This window comes from Bombus vancouverensis, unplaced genomic scaffold, assembly GCF_051014615.1.
Source record: "Bombus vancouverensis nearcticus unplaced genomic scaffold, iyBomVanc1_principal scaffold0022, whole genome shotgun sequence".
Lineage (NCBI taxonomy): Eukaryota > Metazoa > Arthropoda > Insecta > Hymenoptera > Apidae > Bombus > Bombus vancouverensis.
The window spans coordinates 289466-314210 of record NW_027468913.1 but is presented as its reverse complement, the minus strand read 5'-3'; the positions used below and the strand labels follow the sequence as shown (position 1 = coordinate 314210).

At 36.0% G+C, this 24745-nt stretch overlaps 1 protein-coding gene and 1 long non-coding RNA gene across 3 annotated transcripts; both read left to right on the top strand.

Moving 5' to 3' along the window:
- Positions 1 to 18196: 18196 nt before the first annotated feature.
- On the top strand, positions 18197 to 20222 carry LOC143304130 (venom serine protease Bi-VSP-like). Its single transcript, XM_076626494.1, has 5 exons — positions 18197 to 18428; positions 18733 to 18828; positions 18900 to 19054; positions 19383 to 19437; positions 20135 to 20222. The coding sequence occupies exons 1-5, from the start codon at positions 18197 to 18199 to the stop codon at positions 20161 to 20163; spliced, it is 567 nt and encodes a 188-aa protein (XP_076482609.1). The 3' UTR covers positions 20164 to 20222.
- A 70-nt stretch (positions 20223 to 20292) lies between these two features.
- Positions 20293 to 24465, top strand: LOC143304083 (uncharacterized). Of its 2 annotated transcripts, none has more exons than XR_013060771.1 (6): positions 20293 to 20879; positions 21092 to 21187; positions 21264 to 21542; positions 21618 to 21886; positions 21970 to 22066; positions 22229 to 22705. It is a non-coding gene; the product is annotated as an uncharacterized LOC143304083 (long non-coding RNA). The 2 variants fall into 2 exon arrangements; XR_013060770.1 differs by lacking the exon at positions 20293 to 20879 and adding an exon at positions 22982 to 24465 and having other exon boundaries at positions 20906 to 21187; positions 22229 to 22837.
- Positions 24466 to 24745: the final 280 nt, after the last annotated feature.

Sequence of the window (24745 nt, the reverse complement as noted above, 5' to 3'; positions counted from 1 at the left end):
TATGACGCTTAACCTTTCGCACTCCGCAGCTCGGGGCAGAATGAATCTTTGATTCGAAACCAAATGGATTCTTTTCTTTGTTGTCCCTCGATATCTCCACTACGCACGCGTTTATTAGATGTCCGCAACGGTTGCCGCGTATGCATTCTTCCGAATATTCGGCGAAAGAACTGTAGGGATATCGATGGTACATTAGGCGTGTCGGCTTTACGCTTTGAAGGTATAGCGCTTTGTGTCGCGAAGCCGTTGGAAAGTTCCATGGTCGAGTGCCACCACAGATGCATGACGATTAGATACAAACGCTTCAAGTATTACAATTAATAGCTGATACAATTGCAACAAAACAGATGTCCTTTATGCAAGACTACTGAAATTACACAGCTACAATAAAATAAGGAATACGTCTGTACTATGGGAAACATAAATAAATATACACATAGTAGCTTATACAACATGTATGTGGAGGACGATTAAACGCGTTGTTGATTAATGACCAGACGAGTTGATACTTAGTGTAGTCAAATGTATTTAAAATTATTTGCAGTACAGAATTAGTCGTCGTTCGCTTAGTGTTGCTCGATATGTGTATACAAGGTAATGCTTACGTTCGTTCGATATTAATTCGCTATAAGAATGTTCGATACTAACTGTCTTAACGATCGTGTTCTTTTATTTATACTCGGGGGAGTATCGAAAACTTTAAATTCAACCTCGGTTGACGAGCGGCAACATTGTTTTGCCCGGAGTTTGTTTATCGTTACGCTTTGCTTGTCACGTAAAAGTAATGGGAAAATAATAATAAAAAAATGTTGGGTTCTTGAACCAGAGTTCGAGATACCTCTATTCTATAATAGGATTACAAGTGTGCGATTAAACTGTTACCGAAAGACTGAAGCCTCGATCAAGAACCAGCCCTTCTAGATGTTCGTTTATCTTATGCCTACGTGCCGAATTCATAATCCTTTATTTTGGGAGTCGGTGTCGTGTGCAAGGCTGTTCAGGTTTCCTGAGTCGGTTGGAGATATTTGTTGACGTTACATTCCCCCAGTGTTAGAGTGCGGCTGGTCCTCCAGACTCTTATTTTCGGTGTAGTGCCTCCTTTTGTATGCCCTTTTGGAATCTTACATGCCTTGCTTCGAGGATGACTGAATTGGTGTCCTCAGGTAATTCTCCTAATGGTTGTATTTCAGGTGTGGAATATGTGTTTAAAGGTGAGCTAGGTGTCTCTATTGGTCTAGAGATATTGCTTATACCTGTGTCTTTTTTTTTCTTTGGTTTTACAACATAATACGCGAATACATAATTTGGAAGGTAGGCATTTGCTTATAATATCGAATAATCCTATTTTGTTAAATATACATATGTTCCTAGTAATGCTAGATCAATATAACTAATAATTTATAAGACACTTAGTTCCTATTTCTTAAGACTTCTAATTCTATGTTCATAATTAAGAGAGTTTACTTTGTTGGAAATTTGATTGAGGTGCATTCTATACGATTATACATTATTAATGATTTTTGGAGCGTTTTCAATTTTTGTTAGGATTTCTTCTAGAATGTCAGTTAAGGGTAAAGCTATAGTTTTGACATTTGTTTTGTAAGTTATATTGGTTTTTAAGTTATTGTTTTCATCAAAAAATTTATCTATATTTTTATTCATTAATTCTAAATTATCGTTATCCAGAGTTACAAATAGACTTCTAGAAATGGATCCAACAAAATTCAATGACCCTCTTCGGTAACAAGTGTGTGTCATAAATTTAATATGCATGATTACATTGTCTAAATTTCTTTTGCGAGCGCGTGTAATCATTTCATTGGAATACGGGTATTCACATAAAATGTTCTGTTAACATTAGTCTAAATCTTTTAATTTCGCTGAGTTTTGCATATATATCCTTAATGTCTAAACCTATAATTACGTTTACAGATTCGCTATATAAGTATGCATGAGCTAATTTTTCTTGATATATAGAACTACCGTTAAGGGGTATAACGTTTAGCTTAGCTAACTATGAAGAAGGTGAAGATCGTCCTGGAAAGTAAGGTTTAATATGGTTACCATGTATTTTCCTAATCGAGTGATTTACTATTATTTCATAATAAGGGGTTTTTCACTTTTTCAATGGTGTATGGCCCTGGCCATTCAGTATCTATCTTGTGTTCTTTATGATCGTTATGAATTAATACTAAATGTCCTTCTTTAAAAATAGATTGAGGTTTGGCAATTTTAGAGAAGTTTCTAATAAATTTTCTATAGTATCCAGCTAGCCCAAGGAATGATTTTACATCTGTAGGATTTTTTGGTAGTTTGAAATTCTTTACTGCTTCTATCTTTTTAGGGTTAGGTTTTACTCCATCTGCTGTCACTACATGTCCTAGATATTCTAATTCGGGCTTTAAGAATTCACATTTATCTGGTTGTATTCTTAGGCCTACTTTCCCGAGTCTTTGGAATATAATGACTAAGTTTTTAGTATGTTCTTCTATCGATTGCCCGAATATAATGATATCATCGAGATAAACGAAACAATGATTGTTAATCAAACCTCTTAACGTGGTATCCATCATTCTTTGAAAGGTAGCAGGTGCGTTCTTGAGCCCGAATGGCATTCTATTATAGTGGAAGTGTTCTTGTGGTGTGCTAAATGTAGTGTATTTCTTTGAATTCTCGTCCATGGGTATTTGATGGAACCCTGAGGATAAGTCTAAAGAGGAGAAATATTTCTCATTTCCTAGCTGTGATAGTATATCGTCAATGTCAGGTAGTGGATACGCGTCTTGGTCTGTTAGTTCGTTTAACTTCCTAAAGTCAATCACTACTCGCCACTTTTGTTTCCCTGATGCGTCGATATTCTTTGGAACGACCCAGACAGGAGAGTTATAGGGAGAGTCGGAGGGTTCTATAATCTCTTTGTTTAACATTTCAGTCATCTGTTTATTTATTTCGGTTTTATGATGTTCGGGAGGACGGTAGGATTTTACGTTGATGATCTTGTTAGGTAGATGATACATTTACACTGTACACGTGAATGTGTGTGTAAGCGTCAGAGGGCGTCCAGGTCTCAGTAGAGACAAAAGACGATTGGAGGCTGTTAGGAGAATCTAGAGGAGGTGGTTGACAACAAGCGTGCGTGCAAGAAGGTTATCGAAGTCTTCAGAGTGTAATATATATATGTATAGCTGTTGTGTGCGAAATAAAGTAAACTATTTGTATTTTCGAATCCTCTCTATACCTTAACATGGTAGCAGAGCGTGGTTACTAGTTTTGCAAGCTATTTAGTGCGTGGTTTTTAGTCTTGCGCGTTTAGTAAGGGAAGAAACGTTCAAAGAATATAAAATAAAAGAAAAAATACTTCAAGCACGTAGGAACGCTTGAGTAAAGAATAGGAAATCAATTAAAATGGAGAGATCGGAAATTATGCTATCGATATTTGATGGTGAGGGTTACGGTATGTGGAAGAAAAGAATAACAATGTTTCTGAGATATAAAGAATGTGATATTGTTATAACTAGAGTGAAGACTGAAACAGACAATCCAGACTGGGATAAAAAGGATCTGAAGGCGATAAATATAATTTACAGTGCCTTCTCAAATAGACAATCAGAATATATTAGGGAAGAAAAAACAGCGTATGAAATAATGAAAAAGTTCGACGAAGTGTACTTGAAAGAATCGACGGCACTAGATCGTGTGCAGAAGGAGATTGGAGAAGATAAGTCTTGATAAATACAGTGATTCAGCATCGTTTTTTAGCGATCTTGAAAAATTAATAAATGAATTAAAAGGTGCAGGCGCAAAAGTGAGTGAGAGGGAAAAGCTGAATTACATGATAAATACGTGTTACGTCGCGTAACACTCTACCTAGCCCAGGCTACACACCGCGGGCAAGATGGCAACCAGATGTTTTCGGATACTCACTGCGTACCCTCAATAGTCTCAAGTATCTTCCATAAATCTTAGGAATTTCCTAGTCGAGGTCCTTCAAACTGAACAAACGTCTGTTTCCAAAGCATTTCTAAAGACCTTTGTCTACTACGGCTTGACAAGGGAAAGTTGGTTTTTCTCACGTATGATGCAACTTTCCTCCCACGAACCACTTTCTCTCGAGGGCGGTTAAGACCCTTCGTTTAACCAATTAACAACGAAGACTATTTCCCTCACTCCCTTAGTCAAAATCGTCACCAACAAATCCGATGGTCCCGTGCGCTAGACACACCCATCCTTAGCTTTCCTCCGCCACAGCATCGTCTCCGAACATCACTGATTTTACATCCTTCGAACAGTCAACATTCTTCGACCGGGTTTACACCCGAAGATCAGTCAGTCTCAATCAAGCATCTCGTCAAGCGGTCAGCAATTCGAATACATTGAGTCGACAAATCCATCAGTATACGCGATAATCCGTCTAGAGACTCAGGTCGCACTCATTCGTAGTCATCTCATAACAAATATTCATTTTGTGTTACACCGAAGTTGTTGGTTTGTGAAAATATATAATAACCTGTTAGCAACAGCGTTATCCTTCATTTAACTACCCTTATCATCCTAAACGAAATAAGGGATCGAGCGATTCGCGGCGTCGATTAGCAAATCGTAACGGGAATTTACGACTCCCGTTGGCGCGCTTCTTCGAGATCGCGTCTCCCCGCGAACGTGCGAAAACAATACGTTACCCGAAGAGTATAGCTACATAGCGGATATAATAGATGCAGTGAAAGAAGAGAAACAAACGGTAGCGTGTGTGAAGAATAAAATAGAAATAGCGGAAAAGAAAGATAAGTCTAATCGAGGAGAAATGAAAACTAATGCCTTTGCTGCAAAAAAGGAAGGATGCTTCAAATGTGGAAGAGTGGGATATTTTGCATGAGAGTGTCAAAATGGCGTCCAAGCGGGAAGCAGTAACAGTTATCGGCGTGGGTCGACACGTGGTCGCAGCAGAGGAAGAGGAAACAAAGGCAATACGAACAGGGAGCGTGGAAACTTCCATCGTCAATCAGCAGCCGGCACGAGCGAATATGGCAACTCAGGAGCAGGCACATGGATGGCAACAGCGCACGCAGCACACAGCAGCGAGATGAACGAGATAAGTGGTAACGAAATAACATGCCTATTAGATAGCGGCTGTACCGATCACATTATTAACGATGTAAATTATTTTGATAAATCTATCGACCTTAAAGAACCGGTAAATATATATTTGGGCGATAATAGATCGATAAAGGCAACAAAAGAATGAAATGTTATAAGCTATTTTGAAGCATTTGAAAAACGAAATAAAATAAATATGAATAAAGTTTTTTATGTGAAAAAAATGTCCGCAAACTTGATTAGTTTCGGCAAGTTAACGGATAATAATAATATGGTTATTTCAAAAGGAAATATTGCAAAAATAATAGATGAGAACAATAAACTTACAGCTTTAGCGGTCAAAGAGAATGGTACATATAAAATGAAAAGTATATTGAAAGGAAGAAGCACTTAGTAAACAGTGGCGAACGTAGTGATGAGTAAAAAGGAAAGATGGCATAGGATGCTAGGACACGTAAATTTTAGATACTTAAATATTTTGGGCAAGTAAAGAGCAGCTAGTGACAGGCATACCGAATAAATTTGAAAAGGAATTGTTGAAATGTAAGGTGTATATAGAAAGTAAAATTCATAATTTATCTTTCAAAAATAATCGAACTCGGGCTAGGGAGATAATGGAAATTATTCATACGGACGTGTGCGGTATCTTTAAGACTACCGGATTAAATGAAGAGAAATATTTTATTTTATTTATCGATGATTATAGTAAAATAGCTAGGATCTATTGTATAAAATCAAAAGATAAGGTCTTTCATTCTCTCGTACAGTTTGTAAATGAAGTTGAGAACTTAACGGGCAAGATGTTAAAAATATTAAGATGCGATAATGGAAGAGAATATTTAAATAATCGAATTTATAAGTTTGCTAGGGATAAAGGTATAAGAATAAATAATTGCCCAACATACGTACATGAATTAAACGGGACAGCGGAAAGGTATAATAGAACAGTGATGGACATGGCGCGTTGCTTGTTAACGGAAGCGAAAGTACATAAAAAGTACTGACCGGAAATAGTATGTACAGCGGCGTACTTGAAAAATCGAAGACTAGCAAACACTGCAGAGAGAAAGACACCTTTTGAAATATTCTTCGAGAGAAAACCAAGTGTTGAAAATTTGTATCTATATGGAAGTAAAGTTTTTGTAAGAAGGCCAGAACAAAAAAGAGTTTCTAAATGGGATAAGAAGGCAGATATGGGAATTCTGTTAGGATATAGTGAAGTAGGTTAGAGAGTCCTATTAGGTGTAAAAATAACAGTAGCGACATGTAGAGGTCGTAGAAACAGACAAAAAATGTATCGGTTTTGAGGAGAATTCATTCGATGCAGTTAGCGATGATAGTAAAGATAATTATTTATTGGGCAGCATGAATAAGGAAGAGTTAGAAAGTAGAGAAGATGAAAATGATAATAGTTCTGAAAGCTTAAAGATTCCTAGGAGATCTACACGTAATAAGAAAACTCCAGTAAGGTATCCAGAAAAGGAAAACAGTAGTGAGATTCACGCAAATTATTGTAGAGTAGATATCCTTTGTACATTTGAGGAGGCGATTTGTTGTGAAAATAGTGAAGATTGGAAACAGGCTATGGATAAAGAAATAGAGTGTCTCTATAAAAACAAAACTTGGAAATTGGTAGAGAGGGTAAAAGGCAAAGAAGTATTAGATGTAAAATGGGTTTACACGAGAAAATCAGATGACAGGTATAAGGCTAGATTAGTGATAAGAGGATTTCAACAAAGAAACGTAGTCGTTGATGACATATATTCTCTTCTCTTCTATCATATTGTTGTCAAAATGGATTAATCATTGAGCAAATGGATGTAAAAACTGCCTTTTTAAATGGCGAAGTAAGTTCGGAGGTATATGTAAATCAAGCAAAGGGATATGCAGACGGAACGAATAGAGTTTGTAAATTATCGAAAGCGCATTATGGGTTAAAAGAAAGTCCGAGGGACTGGTATGAGAGTTTTGATAGGTATGTGACGACATTGGATTTTAAGAAGAATAACATAGAGTTGTGCCTATATACTCATGGAGAGGGGGAAAATGTTGTTTATTTGCTAATATATGTAGACGATTTGTTAATCTGTAGTAAAAACGAAAAAAGGATACAAAATGTAAAGAAGCTATTACCTGATAAATTTAAAATGAAAGATTTAAGTGAAGTAAAAGAATATTTTGGAATAAATATAGAGTATGATTATATAAAAAATGAAATGAAACTAAGCCAAACGAAATACATTGAATCATTAGCGAACAAATATAAATTACAAAACAGCAAATTGTACTGTACACCAACGGAAACAAATTTAAAAATTGAAAACGCTGAGATAAATAGAAATGACATTGGATACAAGAACTTAATTGGTGCATTGCTGTATATTAGTACAAATACCAGACCCAATATAAGTTATAGTGTGAATTATCTTAAGTAGATTTCAAGATTGTTGTAGCGAGACACATTTTAAATATGCTTTGCGAATATTGAAATATTTGTACCGAAATATTGAAATATTTAATATTAAAGATTTAAGGTTACATTAGAAAAGGAATGAAAAGTGTGAAACGATAGATTGTTATGTGGACGCTGATTGGGCAGGAGATCATTTAGATAGAAAATCTACTTCTGGATATGTAATTAAATTGTGTGGAAATGTAATCGGTTGGAAATCTAAAAAACAAAGGTGTGTGACAAAAGCCTGGACGTATGCAGAGTATGTAGCTCTATCGGAAGCGGTGAGTGAATTAATGTCTATTAGAGAAATTATGAAGGTCTTCAATGTAAATCTGGACAATAACCCTGTAAAAATTTATGACGATAACTCTGGAGTGATAAGTATAGCAAAGTACGGAAATTTCACAAAAAATTCTAAACACATTGAAGTTCATTACCACTACGTTCACGAATGCTTAAAGGAAAATAAGATAAATATAATTTAAGTAGGTACAGACGAAAATACTACATAGGTTCTCTAAGAGGTTTTTCTATGTGCGATAGTCGAATCAAAGATTTGAATTTTTCGATTTGATCTACAGTGTTTATATTTTCAATAATGTTAGAAATTTGGACTGAAAACTTACCACCATTGATAAAGCATACTGGCGTTGGCTTTCCGTCGAAGTATACAATTTTTTGAACGATTTCTCCCGATGCGAGAGTTGGTTCTTGCTGCAGCAGAAGAGTATTATTATCTAATTTTAATGTTTTATTGGAGAGTTCGAATCGATATTGATTTAAACCGGGTAAGCCTAATATGCCGTCTTCTATGATAGGGAAATTATCATCTACTAAGGAAAATTCTATCTCTTTGTTGAATAAATTTAGTTTAATTTTGGAATTGGATTCGTATTTGGAATGTTCCATGGAGAATTTCTATGTGTCTGGTATTATTGTTCTTCCTGGGTAGCATCCTCGTTTAAGCAAGTTGATTCCTGCTCCCGAGTCAACGAAAAATCGCAATCCTCGTCGTCCTGGTAATTGTAGTCGTATTGTGGATAATCTTCCTGAGGTAGCATTGTTAATTCTGATTGTTCTTGAATGTGGTTTATTCCTGGGGGGCTTTTGTTTGAGGCGGTATTCGAAAATTTTGGCATTGATTGGCAAGGTGTCCCAATCGATTGCATTTGAAACATTTCGTTTGTGGCCTTTCGTTTAATGGTCGATTTTCAAGCTTTGTAAAATTATTCATTCTTGGTTGAATGTTTTGTGTGGGTGGAGTTTTGTTATTCATGTTACTTGTAATCGTGAAGCGGTTACCTACTGGACGAGACGTCTGGTTACGATAAGATGGTGGAGTGGTTGTTTGTCGTGTCATCCGTCTGCGAGCGTTGTCTTCGCGAAAGTATTTTTCCACGTCCATTGCCTTTTTTTCTGCATCGATGATGTTTGGGGGGGGGGATTAGCCAATAGCACGTGTCCTATTTCTGAATGAAGGCCTCTTACATAGTCAATCACAGAAACCATGTATAGTCGATCATTCATCGCTCATCGAGTTAGTTCGTCTTTATATTCATTGGTAATGCTGTATTGAAGTTTGTTGAAAACACGTCGAAATCTAATGTTATAATTTTGCACGCTTTCGGTTATTCCTTGCTTCATCACTCTTAACTGATCTTGGTGTTCTCTTACTGATGCTTGAGTAGCTACGTTACGTCTTAATCCTTCGTACAGAGTTTCGAATTCGTTAATATGGATATTGCGGATTGTCATTGCGGCTTTTCCTACAATTTTCTCTATTTTGATCATTTTTAATAATAACGTTTGTTCGCTACACATCATTCTCATTTCTTTTATTTCACGAATAAAATCTTCTACACTTATATCGTTTTCTCCGTTTAGTATCGGAGATACTAAACAGCTTTTAGATTTCCAGAGTTTGCAGCTGTTGGATTGGATGGTTGGACATATGTTGGTGGCTTTTGTGGCATAGGTGGAGGTGGATTAGTATGGTGTTTTAATACTGATATATTATCGTCATCGTCAGTCATCATAGAACCGAATTCAGTTGATTTTACGTTTATTTGTGGTAGTTTAACACGAGAGAGGTTTCTACTTAATATTTCCATTTCGTTAGCGCGTTTTCTATTTTCTTCGTTCGCTAATTGTAAAGCATTCTTTATTTCGTTAAATTGTTGTCGAAATTCTTCGTTCTGTCTCTGTATTAAGTCTAAAATTGCTCTGGTAGAGGAATCGAGTGATCCCGTTTTATTTTGAACTCCACTTGTAGAGGGTAAACTTGTCTCGGCTTTTGAGTCTTTCTTGTTCATATTGTCTCTTCGCTAGAGTTACTAGAGAAACTAACTTTTCGCGTTCTATATTGTTTAAAAGAATTCCGACTTTTCTCACCTTGATACGTAAGTTCGTAGAATGAGGTTCCCTTGCGGTGTTTTCCTCTGTGGCGCGTTCAAATGTGTTGTTTGAGTGTCAAACTCGTTCTGTTGATTTGTTCTATGCTGACAGTGGCCCCGTTGATTTGGTCCACCGTGGTAAATTATTGACAGCAAAGTTCATAACACAAGTAGTTCGAATCCTTCGATCTTCAATAATGTCCGTAGACCGAAATCGTAACTTCGTTTACACTGAAGCGAATGGATCCTGGCAGGATCGCCAAAATGTCACGTAAAAATAATGGGAAAATAATAATAAAAAAATGTTGGGTTCTTGAACCAGAGTTCGAGGTACCTTTATTTTATAATAGGATTACAAGTGTGCGATTTGACCGTTACCGAAAGACTGAAAGACTCGATCAAGACACAGCCCTTCTAGATGTTCGTTTATCTTATGCCTATGTGCCGAATTCATATTCCTTTGTTTTGGGAGTCGGTGTCGTGTGCAAGGCGGTTCAGGTTTCCTGAGTCTGTTGGAGATATTTGTTGACGTTACATGTACGTCAAGACTGTGTAAGTGTCACGAGGCAAAACAATAATATGAGTCGCTCTCGATTTGCATCGTTCTCTAACTCATGTGCCGCTACATACTTATATAGCTATTATTTCTTACAACCTAGCGTATGCAGTTGTGTATGGGGCCTTAAGTTCACTGTTTATAGATACTGCTAGGAATTAATCGAACGAATTCAACGCAGTCGCGTTTACAGTGTTCCGTATTATCGGAAATGCCGAATTCGCGTGGTTTCGCTTTGACGTTCGTCCACGTTGACGATTGTTCAAAGAACAACCGAGAGGCCTCCGCGTCGCAGCTACGAAAGACATCGAAGCCGCGACACCCTTCAGTGACTTCCCTATCTTTTCCTAAAACCAAGGATGACGCAACTCAGGCAATCGTTACAAGCGTTCGAACTTCACATTTTCTTACCATACTATCAACAAAAAATGAAAGCTGGTTTTCAATGAGTCATTATATAATTATATGTCGGAGATGAAAGAACACCGGAGCCTTTGGAATTTTGGATAATCCCACAACATTGTAACCTAGAGTCTACTATAGCTGTAATTGAACAATTGTAGTTATTCAATCCGATTGTAATTGTTCGAGAGTTGTGATAATGAGCTTGGGCTCGAGGCGACAGTCAGTCGCCGAACGTAGCCGCGGTCACGGGATGAACGCTTTGTCTAACAAAGGTATGGAGTAATTCTATAGATCTCCTTAAAAGAAATATTCGTGGTGACACGCGACAGTAAACATTCCAACGGTTTCTGTCCCGTGGCTCGCCACACGCAGAGCCTATTCTTCGAATAAGATGATTGCCAGATGTCGATGCGTCTCCGCAGTACATGTTCGGCTAACCCGAGGGCCCGTTATAAATCTTAAGGTTTAGTTAACTAAAGTCCTTCAAACAGACAAACAGTCTTTGTCCCAACTACGGGAAGATAGGGGAGACATATTTTTCAACGAGCGGCGTCTCCCACTAGCAACTTTCCCTCGAGGGCGGCTAGCATCTTTTTCTAACCACCGATATAGAGATTGACCAATTAGCAGCAACGTCAATTTCCCTTACTTCCTAAACGAAGGCTTTCCTCGACGAATCCGATGATCTCGTGTCCTTAGACATGCCCCATTATAGTTTTCCTCTGTGGCATCATCGGGACGGGACGGGCATTCTTTTACGCGCTCCCGTCGACCAAAGAATAACGTCTTTACGCTCAGCAATTATTTTTACGAGTCAGACTTAGATTCAGCGAGAACGCCCATCTGTCATCCCGTTGGCCGCGGATTCGTTATTGAACCGGAGACCACTGTCACTAGTGTCGCGGACGTCTCACCGCCGTGGTAGATTGTCAAACCTGTGTTATTCATACCTGTGTCAATAAATCGTATCTTCGTTACACCGCAACGATGGCTACCTTCAATGAAGACTCCTCAAACACCGACAACCCTATCCCCAATGTCATTCCGACATATATATCCACCGAAAATGCGCTCTTGTAGACAAACGCTCGATTCGCGTCACAGCTTTTAAAGCTAGTCGCATCTCAATCTGTTGGAAAAAGTTTTTCCTGTAGCATATTTTATTTTTACGAACCAACAAGGTCTTTGTTTATTTCCTTCTTTTTTTTGCTCCAATTTCCCCATTGTTTTTTCAAGGATAGTATTTCAGAGCCACTAGTCAAGTTTATTGTAACAATAAACTTACGTTTCGGAAACATTTTGTGCTGTGAAACAGAATACACTAAAGTTTGAAGGTCACATCGATTTTCGAAAGTTTATAAATGGAGGTGTATGACAGTATCACCAGCTGTTGCTGTCCAAGTAACTCCAACATCGAAATACTACAACGATTCCAATCGAAAACGCTAAGAGCCTTAATAGACGCACCTTGGTATGTTACCAACGAAACCATCCATCGCGACCTCAAGATACCTACAGTCAAAGAGGAAATAGCAAAATATAGCGACAGATATAGCAAAAGAGTCAAGAAACACCGAAACCCCCTAATCACTGGACTACTCGATACGACGGACCAGATTCGTAGGCTGAGGAGGCACTACCCGCTAGACCTAAACGTTAGATTCATTTAATTATCCAAATTAAGCATATGCACTTACTTATAATACTTATAAATTATACCTATCTATAATAAGTATTAACTTATTGTAAATAAACAGCCATGTCACTGCGCCACGCCAGAAAAATTACTGAAAATTCTGAACGCGAGAATTGATTGTAATTTCAACAAATAAATAAAAACAAAAAAAAAAGCTGTTGCTGTCCCTAAGCGCCAAAATACGTTCTGACTACTATTTTATGTATCTCACAGAAGTATGTCTTCATTCATCATCTCCCATGCCATCCACCAACGTGTTCTTAACATGTTATCTCCTAGTAAAATATTGATGTTGAGTCAGATATCCAACTGAATAATCTTTTCGGTGTCTACTATAAGACATTTAAAACCAAGGCTCGTACATACGTGTGCTTATACGTCAGATGTAATACTTAACAGGAAACCTGCTTATATTAATATTAAATTTATGCATAGTAGGATGTTCGACCTTTGTAAAAATGAAATTATAATACATACAGTTTCACCGTGGAAAAGTGAATCTTTCTAGCATGTCCACGCAAATGCAGGGTAGGGGAGGACTGTGCATGCACCAAACAACTTTACGTTCGTAATTTTTCACACAAATGTACAACTGTAGGGAAAAAATTATCTCTGATTTTTCGGATGTTAGGAATCGACAATATCGCATAACGGAATGCTGTGTTCTACGTATTCTATTTTTGTTACGAAAGTGGTACAAACGAAGTCCACATAAGAATAGTACAACAAAATCGGTTGAGGTTAGGTTATCGTGCAGATATCGCGGCTTTTGCATTGGAAATCACGCAACTGCCAGTCTCGTCGTTCCTTGTAAACGAAAGAAAGGTATTGTAATCGGTCGGAATTAACATAAAACTAGTCGCATGCGACCATATGGCCTGAATGTTCAATAAACGAGAGTAGAGCGCGAGCTATGTGATTCTAACCGTTTAGGCGGAAACTAATGATTGTAACCAGAGCCGAGATATATGCCAATATTACTTTGTTCGACAAAGCGTATAAGATGAGGAGAGAATCGCGATAAGGTAGAACAAGAGACAGATATTCTCTACGTAAAGCAAGTCTGTCAACTAGATTGAAATCCTATAGCTATAACTACAGTGAATCCATATTCTGGCGAATTGTCTTTTCACAAATGAAGCTTCTGAAGAACGGAATTGATACAATAACTACTGTTCATTCGTAACTACTGTTGTAAGAATCTATATATTTGTCTATCTATATCTATATATATCGATCTATATATATTTGTCAGAATGTCATTTTATCAAAAAACCCATTCTCTGTAATCATAGTTTAACGAAGCATAATTAATAGAAGAGGTAGAGCGTTAAGTGGAGATGATTTAATCACAGTTAAGTAGATAAATCTCTATATTAGTCTCTTTAATTAAAATGTTCTACGTTTTATTTGCGTCATTTTTTTCCTTCATCCAATTTAAAATGTTTAAATAACAATAGCCTATACAATATAATTTTATGTAAAAAAATTGATTGTACCATGTTTATTACAGATATTTAACATTTTTGTGTACATACAAAATTTAAATTATACCTCGCTTGAGAACAAAAATTCTATTTGTTTTCCTAACATGTACTAATAATTATTGATCAAAATAGAAAAAGCTGGAGGAGATTACTTAGGAAGATTACTTAGCATCTCATATTCCTGTCAAGGCTCGAACGTTTTATCTTCCTTTAGATTTTCCTAAGTTTCCATTTCTCTGACTTGCTATTTGAGTTAGCTTAGTATACGTGCTATACATAAGTATGTATAGTGTCATGATCGCGACAGTCTTGAGTTACCCACGCTTTATCCTCTGTAAACTATTTATAAAAGAAGAACAAATTACATGTTAGAACTTTCATTCAATTTACCAATACAAATAATTTTAAACAAGAAAAAAGACCTAATGCAGTGGTTTCAACTTAAACATATCCAACAGTTATTTACGAATAAATAGTATAAATCTTTTAGCAACATGAAATTCGCGATATTTATTCAAATATTTATATTTACAGTGCGGCATCAGCAAAGAAAACGTGTTTATCGAAACGTGCGCTATCGATTTTATGATTTTGCCACGCAAACAGGGAAATTGCAACTCAAAATTGAATTCGCACTGCAAAGCGTTGACGTTACGATATCAATTACATACTTCAAAAACACCGAAGGTATCACACGGAATCAGAGAGATTCTATGAGAAGTTAAACGCATAGTCACCCTATTGGGAATAGGATTGCTTTGATTCGAGCTCAAACATAGGGAAAGCTGAAAGAATCTTTTGCGGATCTTCCTTCTTCTCTACATTGGATTTTATACAAAACGACTTTAACCTTTTCAAGGAAATACGGAAATAAGGATTTTAGATAGAGAGATTTATCTGGAAGGAAATGGATAGAAAACGTAGAACCAGCTCTTGTTGGTTGAAAGATTTTTTCTCTTCGCAGAGATTCAAGCTTTAAAGAACGATCAAATATGTGCGCAGCTGACTTACGAGTGAAGTTATTATTAAAAAAAATTGTTAGTTCAATTATCATAAGTTTAAAGATATGTAGATATTGTATTTACATATCGAAAATCAGACAGCAATATTAATTAACACACCTAGTCAAACGCACACGTACTTTAAAACCGTGCTTTAAAATCGATATTCGCTGAAACAATACATCGCTCTGCGCTTCCAATTTGTTTTCGCACGAAGAATCAGTCCACTCATTGTTACCGTCACCATCTCTACCGTAATCTATATTACTCGAATAAATTCTATATCTTGATTGGAAAATCACATATTTTAACGAACTTCCCTATTTTTTGTTTTTTATGACTTTAACTGGCAATTTCCATAATGTTCTATAACTTGACAACAGACTGATAATATTTCAGGATATATATACATACATCATGTTTTTGAGGATTCTGTAGTAAAATAATTATAGTTGGGGAGTCCAACTTCCCAAACCGCGACAAACATATTTCACACATCCACGACGACTTTACAAGCAGACCCCTCGCGGTTTTGGGAAATCGATGAAGGACCCTCAATTAAACATATCTCAGAGGGCAGATCGACGATGCGAAGAACACTTCCAAGCCCACACCCGACGCACCAGCGAAGGACGATACATCGTCGCTCTACCTTTCAATGATCAGCTTCAGTCACTCGGATCCTCTAAAACGCTGGCAATTAAACGACTCGCCTCACTCAATCGCCGATTCCAGCACGACAAACGCTTCGAATCAGAATATCGAACGGTAATACAGGAATACCTGGCATTGGGACACATGACGAAGGTCAATGTCAACCACTCCGACGACAACGGATACTATTTACCCCATCATGGCGTGACCAAAGCATCGAGTCAAACCACCAAACTCCGTGTAGTTTTCGACGGATCGGCACCAAGCACTGCCGGAACCTCCCTAAACGATACACTTTACACAGGACCCAAGTTACAGGAAGATTTATTTTGTATATTAATTAGATTCCGCGCTCATCAGTACGTACTGACTGGCGACATCGAGAAAATGTATCGGCAATTCCTCGTACGACCAGAGGATCGGAAATATCAAAGGATATTATGGCGCAGCGCGAGTGGAGAAACAGAAACATATGAGCTTAACACCGTAATACTCTTATCATAGAAATAGAAGCAGTCCTCAATTCCCGCCCGCTAACTCCTATCTCCACCGATCCAAATGATCTCCTAGCCCTCACTCCCGGACATTTCCTCATTGGCGATTCATTAATGTGCTTACGTGATCGAGATTTCAGAGACATTCCATCGAACCGACTCTCCAAATGGCAGCATATCCAACAGCTTAAACAACATTTTTGGAACCGCTGGCATAAGGAGTATTTGAACGAGCTAACCAACCGCAATAAATGGAGCAAGGGTGGACACAGCATCCAAAAGGGCACAATCGTCATCCTCAGAGAGGACAACGTTCCCTCCATGCATTGGCCTCTGGGCCGAGTTATCAAGGTTCATCCAGGCGCCGATGGTGTCATCCGGACAGCTACAGTTCAGACGGCAAAGAGCATTTTGGATCGGGGCGTCAAAAGGCTTGTCCCACTGCCAATTCAACCCGATCTCGAGAAACCCGAACAACTAGCCACCGAGACGAAATAAGATGGGAATTTCAGCCACACCTCGCTAGTTTGATCGGTACCCTCTCAACGGGGGGAGAATGTTACGCCATGCGGCTTACCATAGGTCATATTCTTAACTATCGATAGCGCCACTATAATGTCGCAGACGGATCGTCGCGTCTGCCCGGCAAACAAACATTGTAGTGGCAAGCGCGTGGTTCATTAAGCAGGGCGACTTCCAGAAACGTCGACTCGTGGCCCGTATTTTACCTCGCAGTAAAAGAATGTGGCGTGATCCGAACGTAGTGGGGGTCGCCTTCCAGAAAAAACGAAAAAAATCGAAAGGCGTTCAGAACTTTTCGAGAAGTCGAACCGTCAACACATGTGGTATGTCGCGCATTACTTATCAACCAAAACGCAGTTACATTTTTTTTGTTCCTTTTATATCTTTCTAGTTAATAAGTTGTTGAAATAAACATTAATTTATTTGTGTTAATTCTGTGGAATTTCATTGAACTACCCTTATTATCATAATCGAAATAAGGGGATCGATCAGTTCGTGGCGTCGATTATTTAATCGTAACGGGAACTTACAACTCTCGTTGACGTGCTATCTCGCGATCGCGTCTCTCCGCGAACGGTCGAAACAAAATGATTCACTAAAAACTGTCCTGAATTCCTAAGAATTTATTTACCGCAAAACTGACAAAGTGTTTATTTAAAAAATGAGGTTGAAGGTAGTCCTTTTCTTTCATTTCATTCATTTTCATTTTCTTTCTTAAGTATGGCTAACACAATATCTAATCAATTAAAATTTTATATTTTCACGTGAGTTTCTTTAGATAATTATTATCAACATGATGACTAACTCTTACGGATTAATACGTGTCTGTAGGACAATCCGGTGGACTTGATCGGCTTTTTACTTCGAAAGTTGAGTAATCGGTGTCGCTTTCTTACGCATCTTCGAACTGTATAAATGTTTTAAAATTGTTTGATCCAGAATGTACCACACCGGACAATCAAGAAGGCACGTTTTATGTCTTTCTTTCCGATTAATAATAAGCCATTTACTGCAAAGAATGAACTTTAAAGGCATTAAACAGCACATCAATGTACATTTCAATTAGACTAAATAATAATGCTATGATTTTATCGGTAGTAACTTTACTTATTAACTTGAATTATTTCTTTCTTTTACTTCATGTTAGGAAGAGTATCTTTTTGCTTGAAATAAAAAATTGATATAGGAGTAATAATATGGATAGAGATCAAAAACTGTTAGGGCAGAAATTACACGTTTGAACTTTATAGTTCAGTATAGTTCAAATAGAAATTACATAGAATTATTTAATAATTTGTATTCCACTGGAATAAAAATTTAATTTCTATCTTTATCAAATCTCTATTTCAGAGTATTTGTACGTATGTACTTATCGTCTGCTGTATGATCGAATATCGAATAGGTAATAATCGTTGTTACTCCTTATGTGAGAAAAAATTATGTATATTCACAACTATGACTATTGCATTTTAGGCGTTTGGCCATGGATCGCTGCATTAAGTTTTCGTAATCCCCGAAACCCAGACAAACCACTATGGAAGTACGGAGGTTCCCTGATAACGGCTAGGCATGTTTTGACCGCAGCACATTGTGCACATATGGATGGAATAGAAAACATACACAATCATAATATTGCCATTCTTAGATTGGTGGAGGAGGTGCCATTTTCGAGTAAGTCCTCAAATATATATATATATATATAAATATATATATATATATATACATATATATATATATATATATATATATATATATATATGTATATATATATATAAATATATATATATATATATACATATATATATATATATATATATATATATATATATATATATATGCTATTGAGTATTACTGAAGTATCATATCCTGAAATTTCTTATTCTACACATATATTGTGTCATAAAGCGTGTACAATTCTTTCTCATACTTTTGGTCATTCGTTTCCTGCATTTTCATTTATTTTTTTATTTTTCAGGGTACGTATATCGTATTTGTACGAAAGAGCCCCTACGAAAGAGCAACTTCGTCGGCTATAACCCCCTTGTTGCTGGATGGGGAGCGTTAAGATATAGTAAGTGATATCAATTTTATAATAAAATTAAACAGTTCCAGTCTTAAATATCTTTCTTATTTTCTTCGTAGGACGACCACGACGTAATGCATTAATGGAAGTACAAATGCCAGTGATTAAGAACGCCGAATGCAAAATAGCTTCTTCCAAATTTCCTAATGCACCTGATATCACTGATGGCATAATATGCGCCGAACATGCTCAAGGTGGAGAGGATTCTTGTACGGTAATTAAGTTACAGAGTTACTACAAACTATACGGTATCTGAAGACACGTCAATTAGAATTAACATCAAATCGACGTCTTAAACATTAAAAATAATAGATAAACACAATTTAATAGTTTTGCCCACTTCTCACACCTCATTATGGTATTTAATCTAATTTCCTTCTAATCTTAGTTTTGCTCAAAATACATATAACATGTACATTATAAATTGGAGTATTTCAATACACAAATCAATAGAAGATTATTACTGTATATAAGTATAATTTCAATACAATTCGATGGATATATTTCAGTATCTTTGATTAAAAATTTAACGATCCTTTCAGGCTGACCGCGGCGGACCACTGCTGATACAACATGAATTAACCTGGTATTTAATAGGTATTGTGTCTTATGCTTATAAGTGCGGCACAGCTGGGTATCCCAGCGTTTACACTAGGGTCACATCGTACCTTGACTTCATTCTCCAAGCGATGCAATAATATGATATTAATGTTCCATAAATATCATTGTGTAAAAAACGTGAAGTTGGATTTTCTTATTGTGGACATAAGAAACAGCTCAAATTTACATTGTTTTGTACGTTACAAATTATAGGCTTAAAATGTACGAAATGTAACTTTGAAACGACACTAATTTTTTACGCACGATAAACCTGCACGACTTAGGTATGTAAAGATGATACACGTATATTAATTCTATTAATTTGGTAATAATAAACCAACTTTCTGAGAAGTTCTGTAAATTTCGTTTCTGTTGTATCAAGAGAATAATGGAATATTCCACTTAGATCGTATACTTCTTGTATGTACATACAAAATTTTCCGGCTAATCTAAAACACTTCATAAGATAGAGAGCTTCTGGAAATTCGTACACAGAGAGTACATAAAATACAAGATAAGTCTCGTGTCTTTCAAAATTATTTTTTATTCGCTAAAAACGTCCTGTGTATTCATGCAATCACATGCAACCTCGAAACTTCACTTATTTTTTATCACTTTCCAATTCAATACACTGTTTCTGCATTTTTGACTATATGTAAGAGAAATTTCCATTCAGCCAAAGGTGTACTTACAGATTATAGATTCCTATACGACTCTCGGTAAAAATTTATCCGCACTCCAGATAGTTAAAACTTCTGTCGACCGTATTGATCCATCTGCACTCTTCGTATGACGTCCATATCTGTTCAGTGCTGCTGCGTAGGTTTCATTGTGTTACGTCAATTCGTTTGTGACCGTTGCGCGAGTAATGGCGCTTTGCAATGGCGATTTGCAGGAAAACAGTGCAGGATGCTGTGATTCGTTTCTTGTGGTCGGAGGTTATGTTTGATGCCTATATTTATCAAAGATTTAATGCACATTATGGAGAAAGTGTTTTGTTACCAAGTGTGTTTGAATGGGCACAAAAGTTCAAAGAAGATCGCACAAGTGTTATGAAAAAACAGCTGGACGCCCGTCCACATCCACGATGACAACATTGAAAGTGCTCATGAACTTATGCTCTATGGAATAGACGAGTGACGCTGGATAATGTGGCAAATCATTTGCAAATCAGCCACGGCTCTGCTTATGCAATAGTGCACGACAGATTTGGGTTTTAAAAAGTTTGTGCGAGATGGATGCCGAGAAAGCTGATGAAAAGGTGAAGACGACGATGCATTCGTGGTTCGCAGCTCAGCCCAAAACATTTTTTAACGAGAAAATACGAAGGTCCTTCAGCAAATGGACAAAGTGTATACAGAAATTGAGTGATTATGTCAAAAAATGATGTATGTCTTTTTTGACAATTGCTTAAAATAAATTCTATACCGACAGAGCGGGTAACTTTTTACTCACCCTCGTAAGACACTTAAATTTCCAATCTATTATGATGAATAAAAGAGCTTATACTATTAAATCTAATTGTATTTTGTTGCATGAGAGTACACGTGTATGTGATGTACATTACCTTTATATCCCCTTGAACGCTTCAATATTGCGCGTATATACTATATTTTGTACAGCTTCTATAAAATTTTGTATGTTTGTTTAGGCTGTTAATCTAGAGGCTGGAGTACAAAGAAGTGGCACAATGATGTGGGCTGACGACATTTATAATTATCAAGGAATCACCCCTACATTCCCTTAGGTATATATCGTTGACTATAATGTATTTAACATATATGATTGTTAGAATATTAATAATTAATCTTTATTTCTATCAGAATTTTAATGAAACTGTCCCTTGGGAAGCAAGAACTGATACCTTGATATCACGGTTTGTACATCCTATATATACGACAAATTTTAGAACATTATATAACGAAGAACCACATCGCCGTGGCCATGTGATGTGAATAAAAGGACTTGAATTTGATGATATTTTTGTAACGTTAGATAACATGACTAAGTATCTTCACAGTAAGATAGGATGACATGGTTTACATGATCTTAATGTTGTTCACTTGAGTGATGATATTATAAGGAAAAGTGTAATATCACAGGTAGGATGATTCATAATTTAGAACTATTATCTCATGTATGTATTAAAAATTAAAGAAATATATTAAATTTTATAGGATATTTATGTTTAGTAACCAGTAATTCAGAGATTGGTATTCATGGTTACTATAACGAGGCTGTAGAAACGCACCCTTTCTTCTTTGCAAATGGTCCTGTATTTATGTCTAAGCCGAAACTGGAACCTCTGAATAATTTAGATTTATTCTTGTTATTTTCTAAAATACTTATCTACAGTATACCATAAGGAATGATACCGTATCGCACCTAATCAAGTGCCTTAAGAAACATCAACAGGATATCACAGTAATCCCTTATCGACTGATATGTAAGTAAAAGTTATGTGTCATTGTTATACACAGTTATGTGTTAGTGTTATACACAGTTATTTATCATTTTCTATTAATTCAGTTGTAGCCACTACAATATCTATGACACTGGTAGTAATTATAAGAACAATAATGATGTTCTATAAGAGGAAATGATGATTAGGAGCAAAAAGTTACAGGTAAGTCAAAGTATATGTTATTTGCCATTTGAAAAGAAAGTTACTAACTTAGAATTTTTTGATAAATAATAATTGTGCAAAATATATTGGATTTCAAATTTGTCAAAAATTGAAATTTAAGAAGCATTGTAATAATATAACATTAATATTTTGATTTTTCAGGAGATATCATGCGGTGGATGGATAATATGTAAAAAATATTAAGCAGTATATGAATTTTCATATTGCGTAGAGATAACAAAATGAATTTTAAAAAATGTCGACATGGTAATAAGAAATAGCATCATGACAAAGAATATATAAAGACAGTTTCATTTTTTATAAATAAAAATTTGTTGTTCCAGATTTTGAAATATAGTGAAACGTTTAATTAGTATCTTAATATCTTCAAATAATTATTATTTTAGAATCAATTGTAATTGTATCATACGTACTTTTGAATTCGTGCAAGAACATATGTAATTTTGAAGTAGTTATTATTAGGAAATTGTTAGACGCGAACAGTATGCGAAAAGTTAGTATGCAGTGTAATAATTATCAATCAAAACACAAGAATTAAATTCTTGAGGAAAAAATTTCCGGAATTTCTTATTTACATGATTATAAAGAAATCCATAATAAAAAGGAGCTGCTTTCTAATACTTCTCTTCCTTGTAATGCCTATGTTAATAATAACGAGGTTCGACTTTTTGTTTTTAGAGGGATACTGGAAAATTTGAAAGTACAGTACCATTGGGAAGAAAATCACGATATTGAAAACGATATTTGCAAGTAAATTTCCAAAAAATCTGTTTTCAAATTTTCGCTTTTTATTTCACATTAAAAGAAAGGGCTGCCTTCTTTTTCTGCAAGACAAAACAAACATTCTGAATCTCGTATCAATGAATGATGTCAATAAGTTATTTTTCTTTTCAGATTGAACAATATTCCAGATTTATTCATAATTTCATACTACACGAAGAATAGACTTTCATAGGTATATAAAGGAAATATTAAGTATAGGAAAACTCTTTTTCGTTGTAGGTGACATATGCTTCACGGTTGAACACATGTATTTTTGAACACATATAAATGAAAAAGTACTTTTATGGAGAAAAAGAATTGATACCTTCGATTGACATTAGATAATGTATATAAACTTATGAACAATCACTATCAGTTTGTATTTTAGGTGCACACGCAGATTTGTTGGAGTTCTTATAAAATGTACATCCTGTACGAACGTTTTATTCTTCCAAATTTTACGATACTATGTCTCATATAATAACTATATGGATTAAACGTAATATAAATGATCCGAAAGTGGACTCGAACGACATTAATTGTCTTTCTATTTATACCAATATCGAAAATACAAGTAAAGCTGGAGCAATAGTATGCAAGAATGGACTATTTATTATTTTAAACCAAATCATAGCATATTCAGAATGCACAGTATTATCATGAAATGACGAGTTTTATGTTAATTCCGACCGATTACAATACCTTTCTTTCGTTTACAAGGAACGATGAGACTGGCAGTTGCGTGATTTCCAATGCAAAAGCCGCGATATCTGCACGATAACCTAACCTCAACCGATTTTGTTGTACTATTCTTATGTGGACTTCGTTTGTACCACTTTCGTAACAAAAATAGAATACGTAGAACACAGCATTCCGTTATGCGATATTGTCGATTCCTAACATCCGAAAAATCAGAGATAATTTTTTCCCTACAGTTGTACATTTGTGTGAAAAATTACGAACGTAAAGTTGTTTGGTGCATGCACAGTCCTCCCCTACCCTGCATTTGCGTGGACATGCTAGAAAGATTCACTTTTCCACGGTGAAACTGTATGTATTATAATTTCATTTTTACAAAGGTCGAACATCCTACTATGCATAAATTTAATATTAATATAAGCAGGTTTCCTGTTAAGTATTACATCTGACGTATAAGCACACGTATGTACGAGCCTTGGTTTTAAATGTCTTATAGTAGACACCGAAAAGATTATTCAGTTGGATATCTGACTCAACATCAATATTTTACTAGGAGATAACATGTTAAGAACACGTTGGTGGATGGCATGGGAGATGATGAATGAAGACATACTTCTGTGAGATACATAAAATAGTAGTCAGAACGTATTTTGGCGCTTGGGGACAGCAACAGCTGGTGATACTGTCATACACCTCCATTTATAAACTTTCGAAAATCGATGTGACCTTCAAACTTTAGTGTATTCTGTTTCACAGCACAAAATGTTTCCGAAACGTACGTTTATTGTTACAATGAACTTGACTAATGGCTCTGAAATACTATCCTTGAAAAAACAATGGGGGAATTAGAGCAAAAAAAAGAAGGAAATAAACAAAGACCTTGTTGGTTCGTAAAAATAAAATATGCTACAGGAAAAACTTTTTTCAACTGATTGAGATGCGACAAGCTTTAAAAGCTATGACGCGAATCGAGCGTTTGTCTACAAGAGCGCATTTTCGGTGGATATATAGATATACATGTATATGTGACGAAATATACTAAAGCAATATTGACCCTTTGTCGCTGAAAGTATCAAACTACAAAACTTCCTTTCAAATTTTCAGAATAAGGAAATCAGGATCATGATAAATAATTGGAACATAATTAAAAATAATATATCTTCTCTATAAGATAATGAATACATTGGTTCATTTAAT